This window comes from Adiantum capillus-veneris, chromosome 5 (genome assembly GCF_014529385.1).
Source record: "Adiantum capillus-veneris isolate H3 chromosome 5, ASM1452938v2, whole genome shotgun sequence".
In the NCBI taxonomy this organism is placed as follows: domain Eukaryota; kingdom Viridiplantae; phylum Streptophyta; class Polypodiopsida; order Polypodiales; family Pteridaceae; genus Adiantum; species Adiantum capillus-veneris.
The window spans coordinates 99514922-99535892 of record NC_140935.1 but is presented as its reverse complement, the minus strand read 5'-3'; the positions used below and the strand labels follow the sequence as shown (position 1 = coordinate 99535892).

General features: G+C 43.9%; 3 protein-coding genes across 4 annotated transcripts; all 3 read left to right on the top strand.

Moving 5' to 3' along the window:
* The first annotated feature begins 259 nt into the window (after positions 1-259).
* LOC147457805 (CRM-domain containing factor CFM2, chloroplastic-like) lies at positions 260-20151 on the top strand. 2 transcript variants are annotated; one of them, XM_086512595.1, is made up of 11 exons: positions 260-1286; positions 1852-2569; positions 2706-2836; positions 3021-3323; positions 3403-3559; positions 3635-3927; positions 18002-18061; positions 18234-18311; positions 18393-18624; positions 18710-18840; positions 19311-20151. In XM_086512595.1, the coding sequence occupies exons 1-11, from the start codon at positions 306-308 to the stop codon at positions 19623-19625; spliced, it is 3399 nt and encodes a 1132-aa protein (XP_086368721.1). In that variant the 5' UTR covers positions 260-305; the 3' UTR covers positions 19626-20151. The 2 variants fall into 2 exon arrangements, with proteins under 2 accessions (XP_086368721.1, XP_086368720.1); XM_086512594.1 differs by having other exon boundaries at positions 3018-3323.
* LOC147457807 (uncharacterized) lies at positions 14165-15184 on the top strand. Its single transcript, XM_086512596.1, has one exon. It carries the CDS (start codon positions 14165-14167, stop codon positions 15182-15184), a length of 1020 nt encoding a protein of 339 aa, XP_086368722.1.
* LOC147457806 (uncharacterized) lies at positions 15628-17952 on the top strand. The gene is made up of 3 exons (XM_086512597.1): positions 15628-15996; positions 16080-16241; positions 16351-17952. The coding sequence occupies exons 1-3, from the start codon at positions 15628-15630 to the stop codon at positions 16777-16779; spliced, it is 960 nt and encodes a 319-aa protein (XP_086368723.1). The 3' UTR covers positions 16780-17952.
* Positions 20152-20971: the final 820 nt, after the last annotated feature.

Here is a 20971-nt window from a genome sequence, read left to right as displayed (position 1 = left end):
ATGATAGGAGGAGCAGGTCACGAGAAGCAACATGTAGTGAGAGAGAGAGAGTGAGGCGCAACAAGAGAGAGAAAAAGAGTGCTTATAAAAAAGAAACGGGCATAGTTTGGCTACTATGCCTTTTTATGCATAGTAGCAAAACTAAGCCGGTCAAAAGCTGAGCATTGTTAGAAATGGTCGGAGACGAACTAAGCCTCACGTGACCATAGCCTTACATACATCCTGGAGTTCAAACTTCATATGTATGTGTGTGTGTGTGTAGGCTATGCACAATGCTAGTGGATAATTTTTAAGGCATCAGCAGCATGGCGTTACTGCGAGTGCCTGCACTATTGGGAACGCAGACGGACAGCAATTCTTTAGGCAGCTGCAGAGGTTCCTCTCTTAGGCTCTTTCTGCCTAGACCCACTCAAGTTTGCAGCAGAGGCCACCGGGTCGCCATAGCCAGCGTCACAGAGGTCCAAAGAAATTCCCGACGGGAGCCCACCCAAAGCTCGAAGCCTTCTGATGGCGACAGGAAGAAACACATACCTCCATGGAGAACTTCCTGGACGCCCGTCCCTAGGAATTACAAATGGCGTGCTCCGACTCGAGATTGGTCCAATCAGCAGCATGATTTGCGACGACGACGCAGGTTGGGCCAAAGAGCAGGAAAGCATGAATACAAGCAGGATAAAGAAGGGGACAGAGCAGAGAGCAGCTCAAAAATGTACGCGACTCAGCGAACCGCAATGGCGAGTATCCTTGAAAGGCTACGAGACCTTGAAAGAAAACTGGATCCTACAGAAGCTGATGCAACAAGTCAGGACAAACCTCTTCTATCTAAGCCAAATGCTGATGTTGCAAGAAACCAGCCTGACCTGCCTCTTCGTACTCTGCCTATTGGAACAGCAGGTGAGCTTTTCCTTCCTAGGCCTCCCAAGAATGTCTTCTCTATTGGTAACTATTGGAGCACACCTGATCATCCCATCCCTGCGCCCGGTAGGGGGGTGCCAGATATGAAGTTTGCATGGGAATTCGAAGAAAACAGTAAGGATGAGCGAGAAGAGAAGGAAAAGAGGGTGAAAACTCCTTCACTAGCAGAGCTCATCATACCCCCTAAACAGCTAAGACAGCTTCGCACTGCTGGCATGGCCTTGGAGAGACCTATCGTGGTCGGAAGGCTAGGAATCACTGACAACATTGCTGATAAAATTATAGGACAATGGCGCAAGTCAGAGCTAGTTAAAATCAAGTGTGGAGGGCCTGCAGCTACCAACATGATGAAAATACATAAAGATTTAGAGGTGCGCATTGTATAGTATGACCAGTATCTCTTTTGATTAGTTGCAGTAACATAGCTCAAAGGAAACATATTCACAATTATAGTTTTTTCCATGCATGTCTATATGGCAAACACATACGGGTATGGAAGAATGATTGGAGTATGTTTTGTGACCCTAATTTGAAAAATACAAATGATTATACATGGTAAGCAACCACAGCAATGTAGCAATATGGAACTTTTCACATATTATTATAGTCTTGAATTTCAATCATCATCAATGCCCGCAACATCCTCATTAGCTTGAAATTTTCTTGCCAATTTTGGCTAAATATAATATCATTATTCGTACGAGTATGAAAAGCATTTTTCATTTAACCATATGAGCATGGTTCCAACTGTGTTTACAACAAGCTTATTTCAAAGGTTGTTGGTGCATTGGCATTAATGGTTAGCTTGCATATAACAGTTTAAGCTTTGAGGAGTGAGTTTATGCTAAGGACATGGTTTTGTCCCTTATGCTTGGAAATGTAGCTCATCAACTTGCACTTTCTATACTATCTGATCTGGTATATGTATGTCACCAGAGAAAGACAGGAGGCTTGGTTATCTGGAGGTCTGGAAGTGTTGCAATACTCTATAGAGGTGATGACTATGACATGGTCAACAACGTTGCCACGAGCTTGGAAGACAAGCTAGATGGGCTCCTTGTATCAGGAAAGGCTACAGGGAGCTTCTCAAACAATGTAAAGCAATTGAAGGGTTTGCCAAAGCATATCAGTGGAGGGACACCAAGCTTGGATGGCAATGCTGAGATTGTTGGGGCACCAGCCAATGTAGTGCAGAATGGTTCAGAAAGGGATATACTTGCAGGGAAGCTTGCCAGTGGATTTGTGGAAGGTATCGAACCCAATGATGTTGAACGGCCAAGGGAACACAACGTTGACTCGCAAGCATGTGTGTCGCCTATGGGAGCAGTAAATCCTGAAAGAGATGATTTGCACCCAAGAAAAGAACACACACACACTCCACTAAGGCCCAGGCCAAATATGTATCCCGATCCTTTCGTTGATCGAGATTATGAGCTAGAGATTGATAGCATTCTGGAAACTCTAGGACCTCGGTGCAAGGATTGGACGGGCCTAACTCCAGTCCCAGTGGATGCGGATCTCCTTCCTCCTCTCATTCCTAACTTCAGACCTCCTTACAGACTACTACCCTATGGTGTCAGGCCTCAACTAAGCAATACTGAGCAGACTGACCTTCGACGGCTAATCCGGCACATTGCTCCCCACTTTGTGCTAGGTATACCTTCCTAAAACTTTTATTTCACTGTTGAGGCGTGCATGATTGCTTCTAGGTGCTCAATGGTCATGTTGAGAAATTCAGGAATCAGGGGGAAGTGTCCTTTCTTAATATTTATGAGCATTTGGTGTGAAAGGCAGGAACAAGGGTCATCAAGGTCTTGCTGCTGCAATACTGAAGCTCTGGGAAAAAAGTGAAGTTGTTAAAATTGCTATCAAGGCAGGTGTCCAGAACACAAGCAGTGAGATGATGGCTGAAGAGTTAAAGGTGAGAGGTTGTTGGTATATTTCCTTAATATGCAGCACAGTTGCATTGCAATTTGCATTCTGATGTAGAGCTCAATGTAGGATTCCTCATATACTACTAGCACAAATAGCCTGTCTAGAATTTAAATTCTGAGTATTATTTTGCAAAGGCTTGAAACCTGTATAATTTGCTTGTAAATAAGCAGCGATGCACAGGAGGCGTTCTCCTAGGTCGAGACAGATACTTCATTACCATCTATAGAGGAAAAGACTTTCTTCCTCGTCAAATAGCGTTTGCCATCACAGAGAAATCAACAATGCTGAGGAACTTGAAGGCTGGAGATGAGTTAGTAGAAGGAGGCATAAGCACCATAAATTACCCAAGAATGGATGAGCCAAGTGCCGATGACATCAGACTGAAGGCTGAACAGGAAATGAGAAGACAGGCAGAAGTAGAGAAAGCCAAGAAAATTGCTTTGGCAAAAGAGTTGGAAGAAAAACTTGCTTTGGTAAGGTTTGTGCCTCTTTTTCGGTATATACCTTGTCGATTTGTGTGTTTAGCTGCTATTTTGCTGAATTTTTTCATAGGCAGCGGAAAAGAAGCATAAGGCAGAGAGGGATCTTGAAACTCTAGATGCAATGTTCACACCTGTTGATGAAACTGATGACTTGGAGCCTCTCACAGAGGAAGAGAAGTATATGTTCCGAAAGGTCGGCTTAAAGATGGGACAATTCCTTCTCATGGGTAAAGTTTCATGGCCATTATGTAAGCACACACTCTGTGTCTGACAGCCCTGATGTTTTCTTTTCATTGTGGCAGGCAGACGAGGAGTTTTTGATGGTGTTGTGGAGAACATGCATTTGCATTGGAAGCATAGAGAGCTGGTGAAACTGATTGTGAAGGAGAGGGATCCAGTGCAGCTACAGAAGATGGCCAGGATGCTAGAATGTGAAAGTGGGGGTGTCTTGATAGCTGTAGAAAGCACATCCAAAGGCCAGGCTATTATAATATATCGTGGTAAAAACTACCAGCGCCCAGATAATTTGCGGCCTGAAAATCTTCTTAACAAAAAAAAGGCTCTTGAGAGGTCTTTGGAAATGCAGCGTCGTGCGGTACCTATTTAGCCTTCTGTCAGCAATGCTATTAAAGCCATTTTTCACCAAAGTTTGAATCTGAGAGTTAGTTTTCTTGAAGTTCTTTTCACCGCTGCAATTGGACCCACCTCATACAAACGGGAGAATGAGTGGAATAGTGTGATGGGATCTGTGTTTCCCAACACAGATCATGACAGAAACTCAGCATGCTGAACTTTGTGTTGATGTATGCTCATGTGTGTGTGCATGTGGTGTGTGTTGTGTTGGGGAGCATATGTTAGTACCTAGTTCTACACCCACTATTGGGCACTGACGACGTTAGTGGGGATGTTGTGGTATTTAGTCAATACTATGCATGATGGAGCTGATGGTTATATTGTCTTGTGGGTGACTACCATGGGTCTATACCTTGCACTTTCCTTCAAGGGTGAATCTGGGCTTATCCTGGATTCATCTAGGTATATTGCTCACGTTTGATGTACGGGACAACTTGTATGTTCTTTTCTTTACCATGAACTCATTTTTGGCTCTTTTCCATGTGTTTGGGCTCTAGTCTTATTAGCCCTTTATCGCAGCGAGCTCATTTCCCTCATGTTTATTTTTGCAAGACTAGACTCTAGGCTAGAATAACAAGTCTTCTATTTTTTATCATACGCAACGTCCATAGTATGTTCTAATTTTGCTAGTTTGATTAGTACTGCACGTCTTCGTACGTGTACTGATGGTACGTGACCATATGTGTCGACCCTGTTTCTCAATGTTTTAAACATAAAAATAAGAATTACAACACACCAGAGGGCCCATAGGGGGAGCTGCGTGTCCTTTCCAAATATTAGCCATGAAACATGGTCGGGCCGCGTACCATCGGGCAAGAGCACCACGTGCTGGGAACAGTGGAGAGGACTCGTAGCAGGAGGAGGATGCACTTGAGTGTTCAAGGTCAAGAGCCCTAGCAACGTGAACACCAGGTGAGCACAAGGTGTCCCTCTAGAGGGGACCCAGCGGGGGATTTGAGAAGTACCTGAAGTTGTATCTAATTTGTCTACCTTGGATAAAGATAGGTCAACTTTTCTAAGTGGTTTCAATGATTGTTTTTCGTACTCTTTGCCAGGGGAGTTACCTCCTGAGAGACCTGAGGATCATACCATAGATCTTGTGCTAGGTTCCAGTCCACCGACAAGACCACCGTACAGGGTTAGTGCAGCCCAGTAGAAAGAGATTATGAGTCAGGTTAACGAGCTTTTAGAGAAGGGGCTGATTCAGCCTAGTTCATTCCCTTTTTGTTCGCTTGTAGTCCCTAGTGTAGAAGAAGGATGGTTCATGGTGCATGTGCATTGACTCTCGCGCCTTGAATAAGAATATTATCAAGAACAGGTTCCCCATACTGAGGATAGATGACATCCTTGATCGTCTTGAGGAAGCGTCACTGTTTACGAGGATAGACCTAAAGAGTGGGTACCACGAAATACGCATTAGGCCAGAAGGTGCTCATAAGACTGCTTTCAGGACAACATTTAGTCTCTATGAGTTTCTTGTCATGCCATTCGGTCTCACAATTGCTCTTGCCACGTTCAATAGAATGATGGACAAAATATTTAGACCACATAGAAACTTCGTGGGTACATTCTTTGATGACACGATTGTCTATTCAAAATTCGAAGAGGAGCATAGGGATCACTTGACCACAGTTGTCAATGAGCTACGCAAGAACAGGCTACTCATGTCACAAACTTATGATTTGGCATGCTATAAGTTGTCCCAACTTATGGGTACATGCCGACAGGGCCTTGGGGACAACTAGAATTAAAAAGAAAGCCACGGAATGGCTGTTGTATAGAAATCCGCAAATTGCGTTGTATTGCTGACGTGGTTGGCCATACGGATTTTTGCAAAACGCTTGGTTATGCTGACGTGGCAGGCCGTACGGAATAACGCAAATTGCGCTGGCTGTTTTGGCGCTAGATTTTGGGGGCACAAGTGCTTTTGAGTTTGAAGGCTTTTCATGTATTGCTTTTCATGGCCAAGGGCCTTCAATAAGACCCTTGGGCTCTCTCTGGCTCACTTTGTGCTGACGAGTTGGTGAGCAGAGGAGACCCAAGGGCAACTGTACTTTGCTCAAGCATTAATACAAAAAGAAATACTGAAAGGGGTGCCAGTCTTTGGGGCCAATCTCTCTGGGCCCGGAACTACGCCGAGTCGTGTCGACTCAATTGGACCGTGATTTAAGTGTGAAGTATTTTAAAGTGATTTTCTCTCTTGTGTCGTGCGGGATGCCAGACTTGGGGTGTCCAAGTTTGATACAATGGTATCAGAGCTTAGTCGATTTCTCGTCTATTTGGAAATCCGATCCCTTTTCTGGCGACACACATGGATTCTGGCAAGAATCAGAGGACTCCTGGCACCTCGGGAACGGGATGCAGTACAGAAAATTCGAATGGATTAGTAGATCACGAATATGAGCCACGTCGGCCTACTCAATATTAGCTAATAGAGATGCAACGTCAATAGCAGGTTGATGAGTGCGCAAAGCAGATGCTCGAGTTTGCGAAGGATCCACAATATGCCAAATTTTTGACTCGGCACCCGATTGACGAAGTGCATACGCATTGGCAGAAAGCTATTGACTCACCAATAAAATCGGCCCTCAAGAAACCTCCTACTCCAAGGGTGTTTATTGAAGAAGAACTAGATGACACCGTCGAAAGACGAGTCGACCAACTTTTGGGGGCGAAGAAACAATCGAAGGAACACAACAAGGGGATTGACTACCCCGGGTATTTGGGCCGCCAATCTTCTTTTGCAAGTGCAAGAAAATAGAAGAAGCATGTATGCTTCAAAGGCTTGTCCGGTTCGTTCTCTTCTGACAGTTCGGATAGCTCTTCCTCTTCCGATTCAAGTGAAGAGGACAGAAAGGGCAAGAAATGAAGAAAGAATCAGAGATTTGGAAAGAACAAGAAGAAGACAAAGAAGCAGATTTCGACATGTTTCTAATAGTTCTGATGAGGATTTATCCTCCTCTGGGAGTTCGAACTCCGATGACCACATGTTCTATGCAAAGAAGAAACACTTTTACAGAGCCAACCAATATGATTTCCTCAAGGACAAGGGCAAAAAGACCAAGGCATTTAAGGAGGGGGCAGAGAGTCAGTAAAGTTTGAATCCTTTTCAGGATTTCGAGATGCTCCCAAGGCTTTAGCCTTTATTCAACAGTTTGACATAGCATTCTTTGGAGGGCGCTACTCAGAGCACTCCAAAATATAGAGGGCAACATCATTCTTGAAAGGAAATGTACGAACGTGGTGGTCTACTCTTCTATTAAGGAAAGAAGCCTTGACTAAGTGGTTAAAGTTCAAACGGCTCTTTATTTCCTCTTGGTTGATTCAAGAGTACGTACGAGATGTGATGATGGCTTGGAACTATCTTTGGATGACCGAGGCTGACACCTTGGATGCTTATTGTGAGAGATTTTGGGATGCTTTTCTACCGGTCTCTTCTTTTAAGAAGGTCACTTTAAAGCAACAAATCGAGTGATTTTACTGTGGACTTCCCAAAGAGATCCAAGTTGCTGCATTGAGTAGAAGTCCCAGTCCACACAACAATTGATGGAACATGCTAAGCGAGGATTTGCTATGCATTAGGGTAACTTGACTTACCCCACTGATCAAGTTTCGACACCAGAACCGGATAGAATTCAACAAATGACAATAGAAGAAGGAAGTTTCAGAAAAAGAAGGATGTACGACCCCCTATTGATTGAGGAACAAAGAACATACAATCTCAAGAAGGAGAAGTGTTTTGACTGCGGAGAACCAGGACACATCTCTGCAAGGTGCCCCAAAAAGGCACAACAAGGACCTTGAGAAGATAGATCAGAGAGCTCTATAGCAGCTGAAGAACGTGGCAGAAAAGGAAAGATGAAAACAAGAATTCTTGCACACACAGGTTGATGATTTCTGGACGTACACCACCGAACCGGCCACCTTATCGAGTTAGCCGAGCTTAGAATGAAGAAATAATGAACCAAGTAAAAGAACATCTCCTCTTGCTTCAACAAAATTGATTTGAAAAGTGGATATCATTAGATCCGAATCGCCCGGGGGATGTCTACAAGATAGCTTTTCAGACAACTTTTAGTTAATATGAATATTTGATGGTGCCTTTTGGACTCATGAATGCTCCAACAACATTTCATCTGATGATGGATAGGATTTTCCGAAAGTATCGATCTTTCGTGGGCACTTTCTTTGACGACATTATAGTTTTCTCCAAGAATGAAGCAGAGTACAAACATCATCTGCTATAGGTCTTTTAGGTGTTGCGGAAGCATAGATTGGTTATCAATGCCAAAAAGAGTGACTTTTTCTTACCGGAGATACATTTCTTGGGGCACACTCAGCAGAAGGAGTGCAGATGGACCCGGCCAAAATTGAGACTATTCGCGATTGGCTTGAACTAGAGAATGTTCACGAAGTTCGAAGCTTTTTGGGCTTGTGCTCTTACTATCGGCGTTTCATTCGGAAGTTTGCAGAGGTAGCTTCACCTTTGCATTTATTTACTCACAAATGAGTCCCTTTCACGTGGGGACCGACAAAGGTGACCGCTTTCCAGACGCTCAAAGAGAAATTGACTACGGGATCGGTGTTGGCTTTGCCAAACTTCCAAAAGCCATTGGAAGTTTATTGTGATGCTTGTGGTCGTAGTTTGGGAGCAGTTTTGATGCAAGAAGGCCATGTCATTGCTTACGAAAGCAGGATGTTTTCACGACCAGAGTTGGTAGCACAGATATATGAGAAAGAGCTATTGGAAGTGAACCATGCTGTTACACAGTGGCGACACTATTTACTCGGAGCTGATTTTACAGTCTTTACGGATCATCAGAGTTTACGTTACTTCTTGTCACAGAAGCAGCTTTCGGAAAAGCAGATGCGATGGGCTAACATCTTGTTACAGTTTCACTTCCAGATTGTCCATGTTCAGGGATAGAAGAATTTAGTGGCAGATGCATTGTCTCCGAAGCAGTGTAAGAGGGAACGGACAGAACGCACCCTAAACGTTCCAAAACGGTGTTCCGGACGAGTCCGGCTCCTCGGGAACGGAACACCGTTCCGGAATGGGGTGTAATCGTGATCCCCCATGGTGGACGGGCATTCGAAAGGGTCAACTAAAAAGTCAAATGTTTTATTAACTAGCCATTTGGGGGTATATTTGGGGTTGTTTGGGGGTAGATTTGGGGCTATTTGGAGGGCTGGTTTGGGGCTATTTTGGGGAAAGGTTTGGGGCTATTTGGAGGGTTGATTTGGGGCTGTTTGGGGGCTCGTCTCACCTCCTCCTGAAGCACTTAACGTCTCTCTCTACTGAGCTACTCTCCTTGCCAAAGCTTTCAACTTGGACATGCAGCTCTAGCTTATATCTGTTCCTTTTTTTTTGCAGAAAGCACACTACCCTCAAGGAACAAATGTGGCTTCTACCCGTTCTTCTCAAGCTCCATCTCTCCCTCTCGTGTCTCAAGCTCCATTATCCTCTCTTTCTCTCTCTCTCAAGAGTCAAACTCCATCCCTCTCTCTCAAGCTCCGGCATCATAAAGATGCCTAAATATGGCTCTAATTAGAGTGGTCGAATTCAAAAACTTAGATTATAGTTTTCCACTAAAATATGAGCTTATAATACATATAATATATATAGTTTCTATAATCTACCGTTCCGGCCCCCTCGTCCCTCCCGTTCCCGTCCCGTTCTGCATCTTCTCGTTCTCGTTTCTCGTTCTCATTTCGGGTAACTTTGCTCGGAAGCCCTTGGTTCTGGCTATTTCTGCGATTCGTGAGAAGCTTCGAGGATATGGTTGACTAGTACGCCACAGATCGAGACTTCGTTGACATTTTTAGCCGGATACAGAATGGGGAGACAGTTTCAGGCTATTCCATATGGGACGGCTATTTGATGCGGAAAACGATGTGTGTTACACAGCCTTGAGGGCAAAGGTCTTGACAGAATTCCAGTGTGCACTTTTTACAGGCCACCACAACATAGATACCACCTTGAAGGGTGTGGAGCGTTACTTCTATTGGCCGAGGCTCGAAAAGGATGTGGATGACTATGTTCGCAGTTGTTTGGTATGCCAAAAGGTCAAGTTTGACAGGCACAAGGCACAAGGACTTCTACAACCTTTACCCATTCCCACCCGTCCCTGGGAAAGCATTGCTATGGATTTCATCTTTGATCCCCCCAAGACTCTAAGTGGGCACGATGGCATTTGGGGCACGATGGCATTTGGACAGTCATTGACGGATTTAGCAAGCAAGCTCACTTCATTCCAATAAAGAAGACGGTTAAGCGTGATCATTGAATTTGTTTTGGAGGGCAATTTGGGAGAACATTGGCACGCGGTTGCAGTTCTCATCATCATTCCACCCGCAGACTGATAGGCAATCTGAGATAGCCAATTAAGTGGTTTTGGATTTATTGAAGTCTTACATCCGTGATCAGAAGACTCAACGGGAAAAATATTTGCCTTTGGTGGAATTTGCCTACAATAACATGGTTCACTCTTCGACGGGGAATGCACCATTTGAGGTAATCAAAGGTGCTATGAAGGTCCCTCCATTTCTAAGCACCAAGGACAAGATTTTTGAAGCAGATTAGTAAACGAGGCTTTTGCCAAGGTTCGCGAGACTCTAGAGGAGTCTCAAGCATGACACAAGAAAGCAATAGATAGACATAGACGTGACTTGAAGTTGAAGGAAGATGATTGGGTGCTCTTACGTTTTGAGAAGGCATGCCTAAGGAAACAAAAGGGAAAGCAACGGCTTTTTCCAAAGCTTAGTATGAGGTATTATGACCCTTTTCAGATTTAAGAAAAGATGAATGATGTATCCTTTAGACTCAAGTTGCACACACTTGGAAGATTCACAATGCTTTTCATGTGAGTCTCTTGAAACCCTGTAAGGGTGAGGTGCAGATACTCGTTTCGGAACAGATACTGGCCCATAAAGAAAGAAAAGTGAAAGGTAAAGTGATTTGGTGGTTCTTAGTGAAATTCAAGAACTATCCGGCATTGGATGCGAAGTGGATGGAGGAGGAGGACCCAGCAGATACTCCTCATATTTTTGAACTTTACCTTGAGGCTTTCGGTTTAACTGCGTCTATTCCGAAAGATCCCGTTGATCAGCAGGGTTGAATCTGATGGAGATGGGACTGTACGAGAGGGGAGTCACTCAGCTCCTTTGTCACAGATTACCTGGATGAATAAAGTCACTAATTTTTCTTTGGATTTCAAGGATATTGCTGTGCAAACAGTATTCTGCTAATGACTTTACGGATAAGGAAATTGAAAATGGAAATTTTCGAACTTGAATCTGATTAATGTGTACTCTCTCATATGATTTCGTTTGAGACGAAATGACTGTATCATTTCGGTCTTGAGAATCTATAGACATGATCGCAATAATAATTAGCTAACCAACATTAGTGAGGTCCGGGGTGGATCTATATGCGAGTGCTAAACATGTTCTTAGATCTAGAATCAATTTCTATGTGATTGATATGATGTGAATGTGCACTGACTGAGTCGTCTTTGTGCAAGTGCTAGATTTGTGTTTGTCTATTGCGTCGTTACCGAGAGTCAGTGTATTGAACTGGTTTATGGCCTCTGTCTGTTCTGTAGGCTTAATCGAGGACGATTACAGTTCTTTCAAGAGGGGGGTATGTAACAAACTTATGATGTGTCATGCTATAAGTTGTCCCAACTTATGGGCACCTCCCGAGGGCCCTGGGGACAACTAGAATTAAAAAGAAAGTGAAGGATTGGCTACTATACGGAAATCTGCAAATTGCTATGTATTGCTAACATGGTTGGCCAAACGGATTTTCACAAAACGGACTGGATATGCTGACGTGGCAGGCCGTACGGAATAACGCAAATTGTGCTGGCTGTTTTGGCGCTAGCTTTTGGGGGCACAAGTGCTTTTGAGTTTGAAGGCTTTTCATGTACTGCTTTTCATGGCCAAGAGCCTTTAAATAAGACCCTTGGGCTCTCTCTAGCTCACTTTGTGTTGACGAGCCGTTGAGCAAAGGAGACCCAAGGGCAACTGTACTTTGCTCAAGCATTAATACAAAAGAAATACCGAAAAGGGCACCAGTGTTTGGGACCAATCTCTTTGGGCACGGAACTATGCCGGGCCGTGTCGACTCAATTGAAGTGTGAAGTATTTTAAAGTGATTTTCTCTCGTGTGTCGTGCTAGATTCCAGACTTGGGTGTCCAAGTTTGTTACAACTCATTAATGCGAAGAAGAGTGAATTCTTTTTGGAAGAGATTCAGTTCCTTGGGCACATTGTTTCAAAGGATGGGGTATGCATGGATCCTGCCAAAGTGGAAGCAATCAGGTCATGGCCAGACTTGAAGTCCGTACATGACATTTGAAGCTTTCTAGGGTTTCCTTTTACAGGAGGTTCATCTGAAATTTTGTTGAGATTGCTTCTCCAGTCCATGCACTGCAAGGGAAAGGAGTTACTATCAAGTGTAGATCCAAGGAAATTTTAGCCTTCAAACACTTGAAAGAAAAGCTGACTTAAGATCCGGTAATCATTTTGCTAGATCTTTTGAAATCTTTTGTAGTTCAATGTGATGAATGTGGCCACAGTCTTTGTGCAGTTCTAATGCAGAATGGCTAAGTAGTTTTGGCAGTAATTCATGCTCTCATTGGTTGGAAACACTATCTGCTAGGGACTGATTTTGTTGTCCAAACAGATCATCAAACCTTGTGATACTTTCTCACACAAACGAAGTTGTTTGAGAAACACATGCGATGGACAAACATCTTGTCAATGTTCCATTTTTAGATTATGCATGTGGAAGGGAAAAAGAACATGGTGGCTGATGCATTGTCACGAAAGCCCAAATTTCAGCAGTGTCAATTCCCTACCATTGTGAACTAGAGGAAATGAAGACACAATATGCTGAAGATTCAGATTTTGCAAGGATCATGATCAGCTTGTTGATGGGCAACATCATGAGCACTAAATGCTTAAGAATGACTTTCTCATGATGCATGGAAAGTTATGCGTTACTAAACAATTACGGCCATGGAATTGATGCGAGAGTGAAAGGGGTTGAGGCATTCTTCTCTTGGCCAGCTTTACGTCAAGATGTTGACACATTTGTAAGATCATACCTAGTATGTCAAAAAGTCAAATTTGACAGGCTAAAGCAAATGGGATTGTTGTAGCCTATCAAGGTGGCACCAAACGTACTGTACGTGGCGTATATGTACGAAGTGTAAGTTGTTCCGTACAGGAAAATTTTTTATGTACGTAAAATACGTAGTCTTGTAAAAAATCTCCATTTACCAAACTTTCTAGGACATTTCTCATAAAAAAACAAGAGAGGGCAACAACTCTTAGAGACATTTAAAGACATGTTTTACAAGACAACCACATACTGTGTAACTACTGCAAGAAACTTCAAAGTTTAGACGACATTGATGATTGAACAGTCATATTAAAGCTCAAATGAGAACTGGTTTGGTCGCCCATAAGTCAAACAAGTCAGCAAAAATGCATCAAAATCCCTCAACCGCGCTTATCTTCCAAAAAGAAAATTTTAAAAAGTGCCTTGTACAGATCGATCTGTAGCGTACGGATCATACAATACGTCCGTACGGAACGGAACGATCCGTATGGACGTTTTGATCCTACCTTGTAGCCTATGTCGATCCTTGATAGGCCATGGGAAAGTATAGCTATGGACTTTATCTTTGATCTTCCAAGAACGCAAACAGGCAATGATGGGATTTGGACTTACACTTGTAGGTTCAATAAGGAAGCCCATGCATTCTTGATAGGAACAAGGTAGGACCAATACGTACGTACGGATCCGTACCGTACGTATCGTACATAACGTACATCGTGCGTACGGAACGTTCCATACGCACGTCATTTTTTTTTTGGGATAAATTTTGGGGATTTGTCCACCCGTTTGTATTGGCTTGAGGCCCAGACGTTCATGCGTGCCCTAAATTTGCCTACCTTAGGCCTGAATCTCAAAACGCCTAAATTTTAAGAACCAGAGTACAGAGAAACTGTTACAGAGAGTGAGAAAAAGCTCTGCACAGGCTTACACAAGGAAGGTAAGTGCCTCTTTCCCTCTCTGGTGTGTGTTGCTCTCTACCCCACGCTCGTCTGAGCTTCCCTCTCGCGTTTCCCTCTGTCTCTCTCTCTCTCTCTCTCTCTCACAATTTTTGTTCGTGTGATTCTTGCTCAATGCTCTTGAATCTTGCAACAGGAGCAAGAATGCCGAAGCCGACCAATCCCTATTGGAAGGAACACATAAATGTCATCCGTATTGTCAACACTCCAACTCAAAAGGGTTCCGGTTGTTGCGAATGGTCATGCAAGTATTGTGGTTTCTCGTTCACAAGTACAATCACACGTGTTGTGAGGCATTTGACAGGGATTCAGTGCACAAACAACTGTAGTGCGTGCAAGAAAGTGCCCAAAGCTGTGAAAGATAAGCTAATTGCTGATAACTTTTCAGGAGAGTTGGCAACAGACTTTGTTAAAGGGACTCAACAGACACAGGATGCGCTGCAAGATGCTCTTCTTGGAGAGTTTCGTGTACAGGGAGATGACATTTTTGAGTCTCAGTCTACACCTATGGGACAACCATTTGGTAGTAGAAAGAGAGCACGGATCATTGAAGTAGACGAGGATGAAGAGGACAATGATGTGCATGCGTCGAGACAGACTACTTTGCCTTCACGGGTGAATTCCCAATCTTGGGTAAAGGAGCGGCAGAGAGTGGCTGAGATGGAGATTGCTCGCACTCTAATCGAGTGCAACATTAGCTTCAATGTCTTGAGAACTGATCAGTGGAAGAGGATGGTTAGAGCCATTGCACAGGTTGGTGCGACAGATTCTTGGTCAGGACTTGAGTACAAGAAGATGCGCACCACTATGCTTGACGAGCAGAAAGCCTTGATAGACAAGGCATTGGTCCCAGTAAAGGCAGGTTGGCAGCAATTTGGTTGCACTATTATTTCCGATGGCTGGAGTGACATACGCAGGCGCCATATCATCAACATTCTTGTCTCCTCCTGCCTTGGTACCTATTTCTTACGCGCTGTGGATGTAGGGAAAGCAGGAGAGAAGATTACTGCAGAGTTCATTTACAAGCATATCAAGAAAGCCATTGAGGATGTGGGTAAAGATAATGTGGTACAGGTGGTTACAGACAATGCATCCAACTGTGTAGCAATGGGGAAAATGGTGTCGGCTGAGTAAAGAAGCATTAGGCTTTAGCCATATTTCGCAGCCACAGTGCTCTTGACATGGTGCGGCCATCCAAGACCAGATTTGCATACATGTACATGGTTTTGCAGAGACTCTTGAAGCTGAGGGATCCACTTCTCCAAACTGTTGTGGACCCAAAGTGGAGAGAGATGCATGACTCACAAAATGAGAAATGCAAAACCATTCAGAGACGGGTGCTAGATGATGCATTGTGGACTGAAGTGTAGAGTTTGACAGTGGCGTTGCAGCCCATCTACGTGTTACGGGTCACCGACATGGAGGGATCCACATTGGGTTTGGTTTATCACCTCTTCATGCAAATGAAGGGGCATATCATGGCTTGCCAATCCTTGTCACAAGATTGGTAAGCTGAGCTTAATACTTAAATACATTATACCCATAATCTCTACTTGTAATTTCCTGAGTCCTGACACATGTTTGCTTCGGTTTTTTGCAGTCGAGATGAAGTCCTAGCTCTTGTAGAGAGTCGATGGGAGTTTATGAGTCGTCCCATTCATGGGATGGCTGCAATACTCTATCCTTTCTACAAGACCCCAGAGTTATTTCATGAGAGTAGTCTCTTGGCCCTGAAGGATGAGTACATCAACCGCATGTTTAGCATTGAGGAGCAGTTGCAGATAGATGCGGAGATGAGCAGTTTCATGAATAACTTGGGGCCGTCATTCACACGAGCAATGGCGCTACGTCCAGAGGCCACCAAGCTTCCTCTCACATGGTGGCAACACTATGGTAGACAGGGCCTTTCACGTCTCACTACTATTGCTCTACGCTTGCTCTCACAGGTATGATTTTGACACACAGAGGTCACTATTGACTGACTTCAAGTTTCATGGTATTGATGCTACCATTGCACTTGCTATTGTAGGATTGCTCAATAGGCGCTTGTGAGCGCAATTGGAGTGCCTACTCTTTGATTCATACGAAAATCCGCAATCGGCTTAGCACTTCACAGCTGGAGAAGCTAGTATATTGTAGGGCCAACATGAGGCTTGTACGTTCCTACCATGCTTTGGGGACACTCAAGCAGGTTTGTTGAGCTTTGTTCTCATTGCTCAATGTAGTATTAGTATGTTTAATGTTGTATACAAGTCAGTGGGTCACAGTTGTTTATACTTTGAAGTTTGAATGTTGAATAGGCTGACCCTCCAAAAGTGAAGTTGATGGATGATCCGACTAGAGAGACGTTGGATCAGCAGATTCGGAACGAGCAGGAGGATATTCTTCGCATGCTCCACAGGGAGTTGGAGAGTGTGGATAGGCGTGTGACTAGATCACGCGCACATGCTTACGGTATTCCACTCTGTGAGAGAGCTGCAGATCCAGGGATTGCACGGCGGCAGATGATTCGCAAGGGGAAATTGCCTATTCGTACACCTCGGCGACGTGCGAATGAGGCAGTTCCTCTCATGCACACTCAGGAGGAGGAGGAGGATTTTGATCCAGACTTGCAGGCACCTTGCCTTGCAATTGTAGAGCCAGAGTATGTTGAGGAGGGCAATGTCTTGACTGATGTAGACATGCCTTCTTCAGTTTCCTCATCCTCTGCCTCTGATGATGAGTTTTGAGGTCACCATTTGCTAGACATTTTAGTTGGCAGCAGCCAACTAGTTATTTTCATTTGATGTATGCTCTTTTAGGAGCTATCTTGACTATTGACTCCACATTTGTGATTTGTGACTTGTAGCTGAGTCCTGACAGCTGTTGTCAATTGTGACATTCACATTAGTATGGACTCTGTTTGTTAAATGTTCATTGTCTTGTGACTGTCCAGTTGTCTTAACTCATAATTGTCTTGCTCTTTTGATGTCACGACTCATGATAGCAGTCTATAAGTGATGAGTCTAATAGGTAAACAGGTACACCGTACAAGTTCAAACTTCAATGCCCACAGGCGCATATCGCACATTAGGTATACGATTCTTGAGTCTCTAGCTGTTGTATATAGAATTTAGACATAATCAAAGTTGTAAAACATCAAATTGACAAATTCTATAGCTTTGTCTCTGAAAAACTGATAGTTATTTTGTGGTTTCTATTTTGTTTTACCAATGCCACGTATTTTTCCGTACATAAAAATTTTGCCCATACGGAACTACGTACAGTACGTACTTCCACGTACCGTACAACATGTATGGTTCCACCTTGGTTAGGAAGAAGATAAAGCCAGAACACATTGTCAAGATATTCATGAGCAATATCTTTAAGTATCACGGGATGCTTCAGTCAATTGGTGCGTTTTTTCCAACACCACTATTCTCCCTCCCTTGTAGAAAGCAACTTTCCCTTTTCGCCGCCTTGATCTCTGGCATCAGCTCTTGCAGCGTGCTACCTGTGTGAGGTCATCACCCAAAAATATCCGAGTACAGAACGTGGCCATAGTGTGCTCTCTCAACACCTCCGCCTAAGTCTCGCTTTCGATTGTCGGCTGATTGGTCCATCCTCAGGCACCTCATGTGATGCTTCTGCCCTGCTGTTGCTTTTGTTGCCTCACGCGTCTTGCTGGCAACACAGAGCAGTGCCGAGCTGCCCCGTTGGAACCTGTGTACGTTCCCACAACCGTGTGTGCTGCAGACTGCAGTTGCTGCTGCAGCCCTTCACTGACCCACTGGATATGCGGAGAATGCTGTAGGGTTTCGCGCGTTGCGCGCGCGCGCGCACACACACACACACACACACACACACAGAGAGAGAGAGAGAGAGAGAGAGAGAGAGAGAGAGAGAGAGAGAGAGAGAGAGAGAGGTTTTTGGTGGTTGTGGCCCTTCTTAGTGGTAATGCTTTTCATGCAGTCATTGACAAGTCATATTTCAGCCTTGAAACAGGAGATTGCGAAATTGAAGGCCAGCTTGGTAAGGATTCTTAGCATCACAGTCTTTATGTCAAAGTGTGCAAGGCTAGGTGCCCATGAGAATGTAGAGGCACCTATATCTTTGGTTGCATGTGTAGGCTACTTGTCTAGGAAAGCTAGGAGATAGCTTTGGATAGACTGGCTTGTAATTTACTGTCTCTCTATTGTCATAGAGCGAGTCTGAAAGGGCGAAGGATGAATTACTGGAGGCAGCACTTGATGATTTCAGCAGTATGTCATCAGACACAAAGGTTTGCAACTTCGCATGTACAAAGAGATGCCTTCTTAATTGTTGGAGGTTGACTTGGATGATTTTAATGGCACGTGTGCAGGAGAAAGGTTTACATGAAGAGAATGAAGCAGATAGAGATAGCACATGCGGATGGAGTAGTCAGTTGTTGGAAGAGGAAAGGCTGATTGAGAGTGTATGTAATAACAAGAAAGAGCTTATGAATCTGGTGAACTTGGGTCCAATCTATCGCGCTATTCGGCTTAGCAACCTTGAGCGTCTTAGACTAAGGAAGCTCTCTCTAAGACTTGGTGTGGGTTCCAAGTTTAATGTCGGTATGTTTTTCTGTAGAATCACCATTCTAAACCAAGCATTTTGCGGAGTCGTATCTGGGCTTATAAATTCAGGAAAACTTTGCAGGAAAGAGCAATGGTTTAGTGGGGCTTGCCAGAGCTATTCGTGTTCACTTCTTGAAGCACTCCCTTGCGGTCATTGGAATAAAGCATATGGGCCCTGGCACATCTGTACAAGATTTGGTGCATGACCTAGAGGTATCTTTTACTTGTTAAGGTTGATACAGTCAAACACACACTTGCATGTGCATATGCATTGAAAAGATACTATTGCAACAAGCTTTCAAACTTGAATGCAAGAAGGTAGTCCAAATTGTACACTTGTCAGACTATGTCTTGATTGTGATACCAGGCACACAGTATACAAAGAGATTCTAGTGAAGTGGAAGGACAAGGATGAGGACGCGTCTACTTTTAAATGTCGAGAGCTATTACCAAGTGATTTTCCCAATTTGTTTTTGAGGATGAAAACTCTTCTTGAGGGGGTTGGGGGGCGGGGGGGGGGTATGGTTATGTAGCCGACAATATCTGTGATAATTTCCTTAAGATGTATGCACTGCTAAAAGGTCATGGAACTCGTCTGAAGGCATTCCACTCTGATTTCTTAAGTGTCAGATGCAGTAAAACAATCAACATGCTCAGCAGAAGAGTGTTTTACTTTGTTGCAGGATTTAACTGGGGGCGTACTTGTCTCTCAAGAGTCGAATCGAATTATCATGTATCGTGGCTGGCCTAAAGGGGAGAAAATGCCATTATCTGGAAGCGTAAAGGAGCTGTCGCCAGAGCTACTTGCTGCTATGGAAGCAGAGGAAGAGGAAGATGACAGGGTTGATTATCCATCGGATACTAGAATGGGGACTGATACTTCTGACAATGATGACGATGAGGAGGACTTAAGCTTTCTTCTTAGTGAAGGGGCAGGGACAGGTGTAGTAGAGGGGCAGAGTTCAGATCTGCTTATTTGTTCAACAGGCGCTGCTTAAAGATGATGTAACAGATGTGAAATGGCTTGAGACGGTGGTGATATCCCGATGAACACATTGGATGCACAAGATTGGGCTCTTAAAGACAGTGGTTGGTGAGTGACAGTGTGAAGTTCGATCCCCACCTTAAATGCATGGCATTCAAATGCGTGATCCAAAGGGTAAATAGTTCCTGGGACACAGTGATAATGGAAAATGAGTACAGCATTATACATATAAAGGGATATTGCTCTCTCTTTCATGTTCTCTCTATGTAGCTATAATTGCATTGAAATCTTTCTTGATGAGAGGTCGCTCTTGCGGGACAGCAGAGAGCTTTCTGAGTCTCCTCTCCCTTCATCTGGTCTACAAAGGCTCATCCTATTCTTGCCTCAAGGTTTAGCTCCAACATGTGTGTATGGACAGGAAGGAGCCATCATGGATCTGTAGATACCAGGTTTTTCATCTTTGCATCTGTACTAGCATGTCATGCATTGATGCCGATGTTGGTTTTTGTATTTCTCATCGACCGCATGATTCCTACTAATTATTGTAGTGTGTGGTTAGGGGTGTTATTTTGCTTCATTTTCTGGAGATTTCTTTACAGTTTCTTGGGCCATTAGCTGGCCATAGTGTGGTTTGGAAATGTTTCAACAGTAGTGCAGGCAAAAATATTATGAAGGTGTTGGGCTACATTTAGAAAATGGCTTGTGGTTCAGCTTGAAAGAAAAGTGTAATCCCACCTAATGACTTTTGAAATTTACCTCTAAATTTTGGATATAAAGGGGAGAAAACCTTCAAAATTCAGAGAAATTTAGTGTAACTTTCAAATATACTCAATTTACCCTTTGTTGTCTTCTTCTTGATGTGTGGTCAAGCCCTCATGTCCGCATACACACAAACATATATGGTGCTCAAGGAAACCCCCCAAGCTGAGCTTCACCTTCGGCCCCAAGCTGGCCCCATAGCATTGGATAGTTTGTTTTCTATTTACCCCGCTGCCTCATCCGTGTCGCTAGCACAAGAACACGCCCCAAGAACAATAACGATGCCATGCCATGCAAAAAATCTATGAGGAGGCGCCAAGAAGCCCCCTCAAGCATGTGGGAAGGTCCATGAAAAAGGCACCCAAGGTAGCCCACACGCCCCCACGTATGAGGCCAAGGGAGCCACCCATGGGGAGCTCCTCTTCCATTCGAGTGGAAATTATAGGATGAAAAACTCTTTATATACCCTCCACTTTTTCCTTACTACTTCCCATGTAGGATTACCCTAGTGCCACATGGAAGTAACCTAAATTCTCCCTCTTCAACCAATTAAAACCCAAACTTGACCATCAACTTGTCATTAAAATGGATTCAACCAAG

Bases quoted from the DNA above. Each gene is read 5' to 3' on its own strand.
- LOC147457807 (XM_086512596.1), top strand. From the start codon at position 14,165: ATGCTCTTGAATCTTGCAACAGGAGCAAGAATGCCGAAGCCGACCAAT.
- LOC147457805 (XM_086512594.1), top strand. From the start codon at position 306: ATGGCGTTACTGCGAGTGCCTGCACTATTGGGAACGCAGACGGACAGC. The intron at 1,287-1,851 runs GTGCGCATTGTA...GTATGTCACCAG, and splicing joins AAATACATAAAGATTTAGAG to AGAAAGACAGGAGGCTTGGT. The intron at 18,312-18,392 runs GTTTGCAACTTC...GCACGTGTGCAG, and splicing joins GTATGTCATCAGACACAAAG to GAGAAAGGTTTACATGAAGA.
- LOC147457806 (XM_086512597.1), top strand. From the start codon at position 15,628: ATGTTTGCTTCGGTTTTTTGCAGTCGAGATGAAGTCCTAGCTCTTGTA. The intron at 15,997-16,079 runs GTATGATTTTGA...TTGCTATTGTAG, and splicing joins CTCTACGCTTGCTCTCACAG to GATTGCTCAATAGGCGCTTG. The intron at 16,242-16,350 runs GTTTGTTGAGCT...AATGTTGAATAG, and splicing joins CTTTGGGGACACTCAAGCAG to GCTGACCCTCCAAAAGTGAA.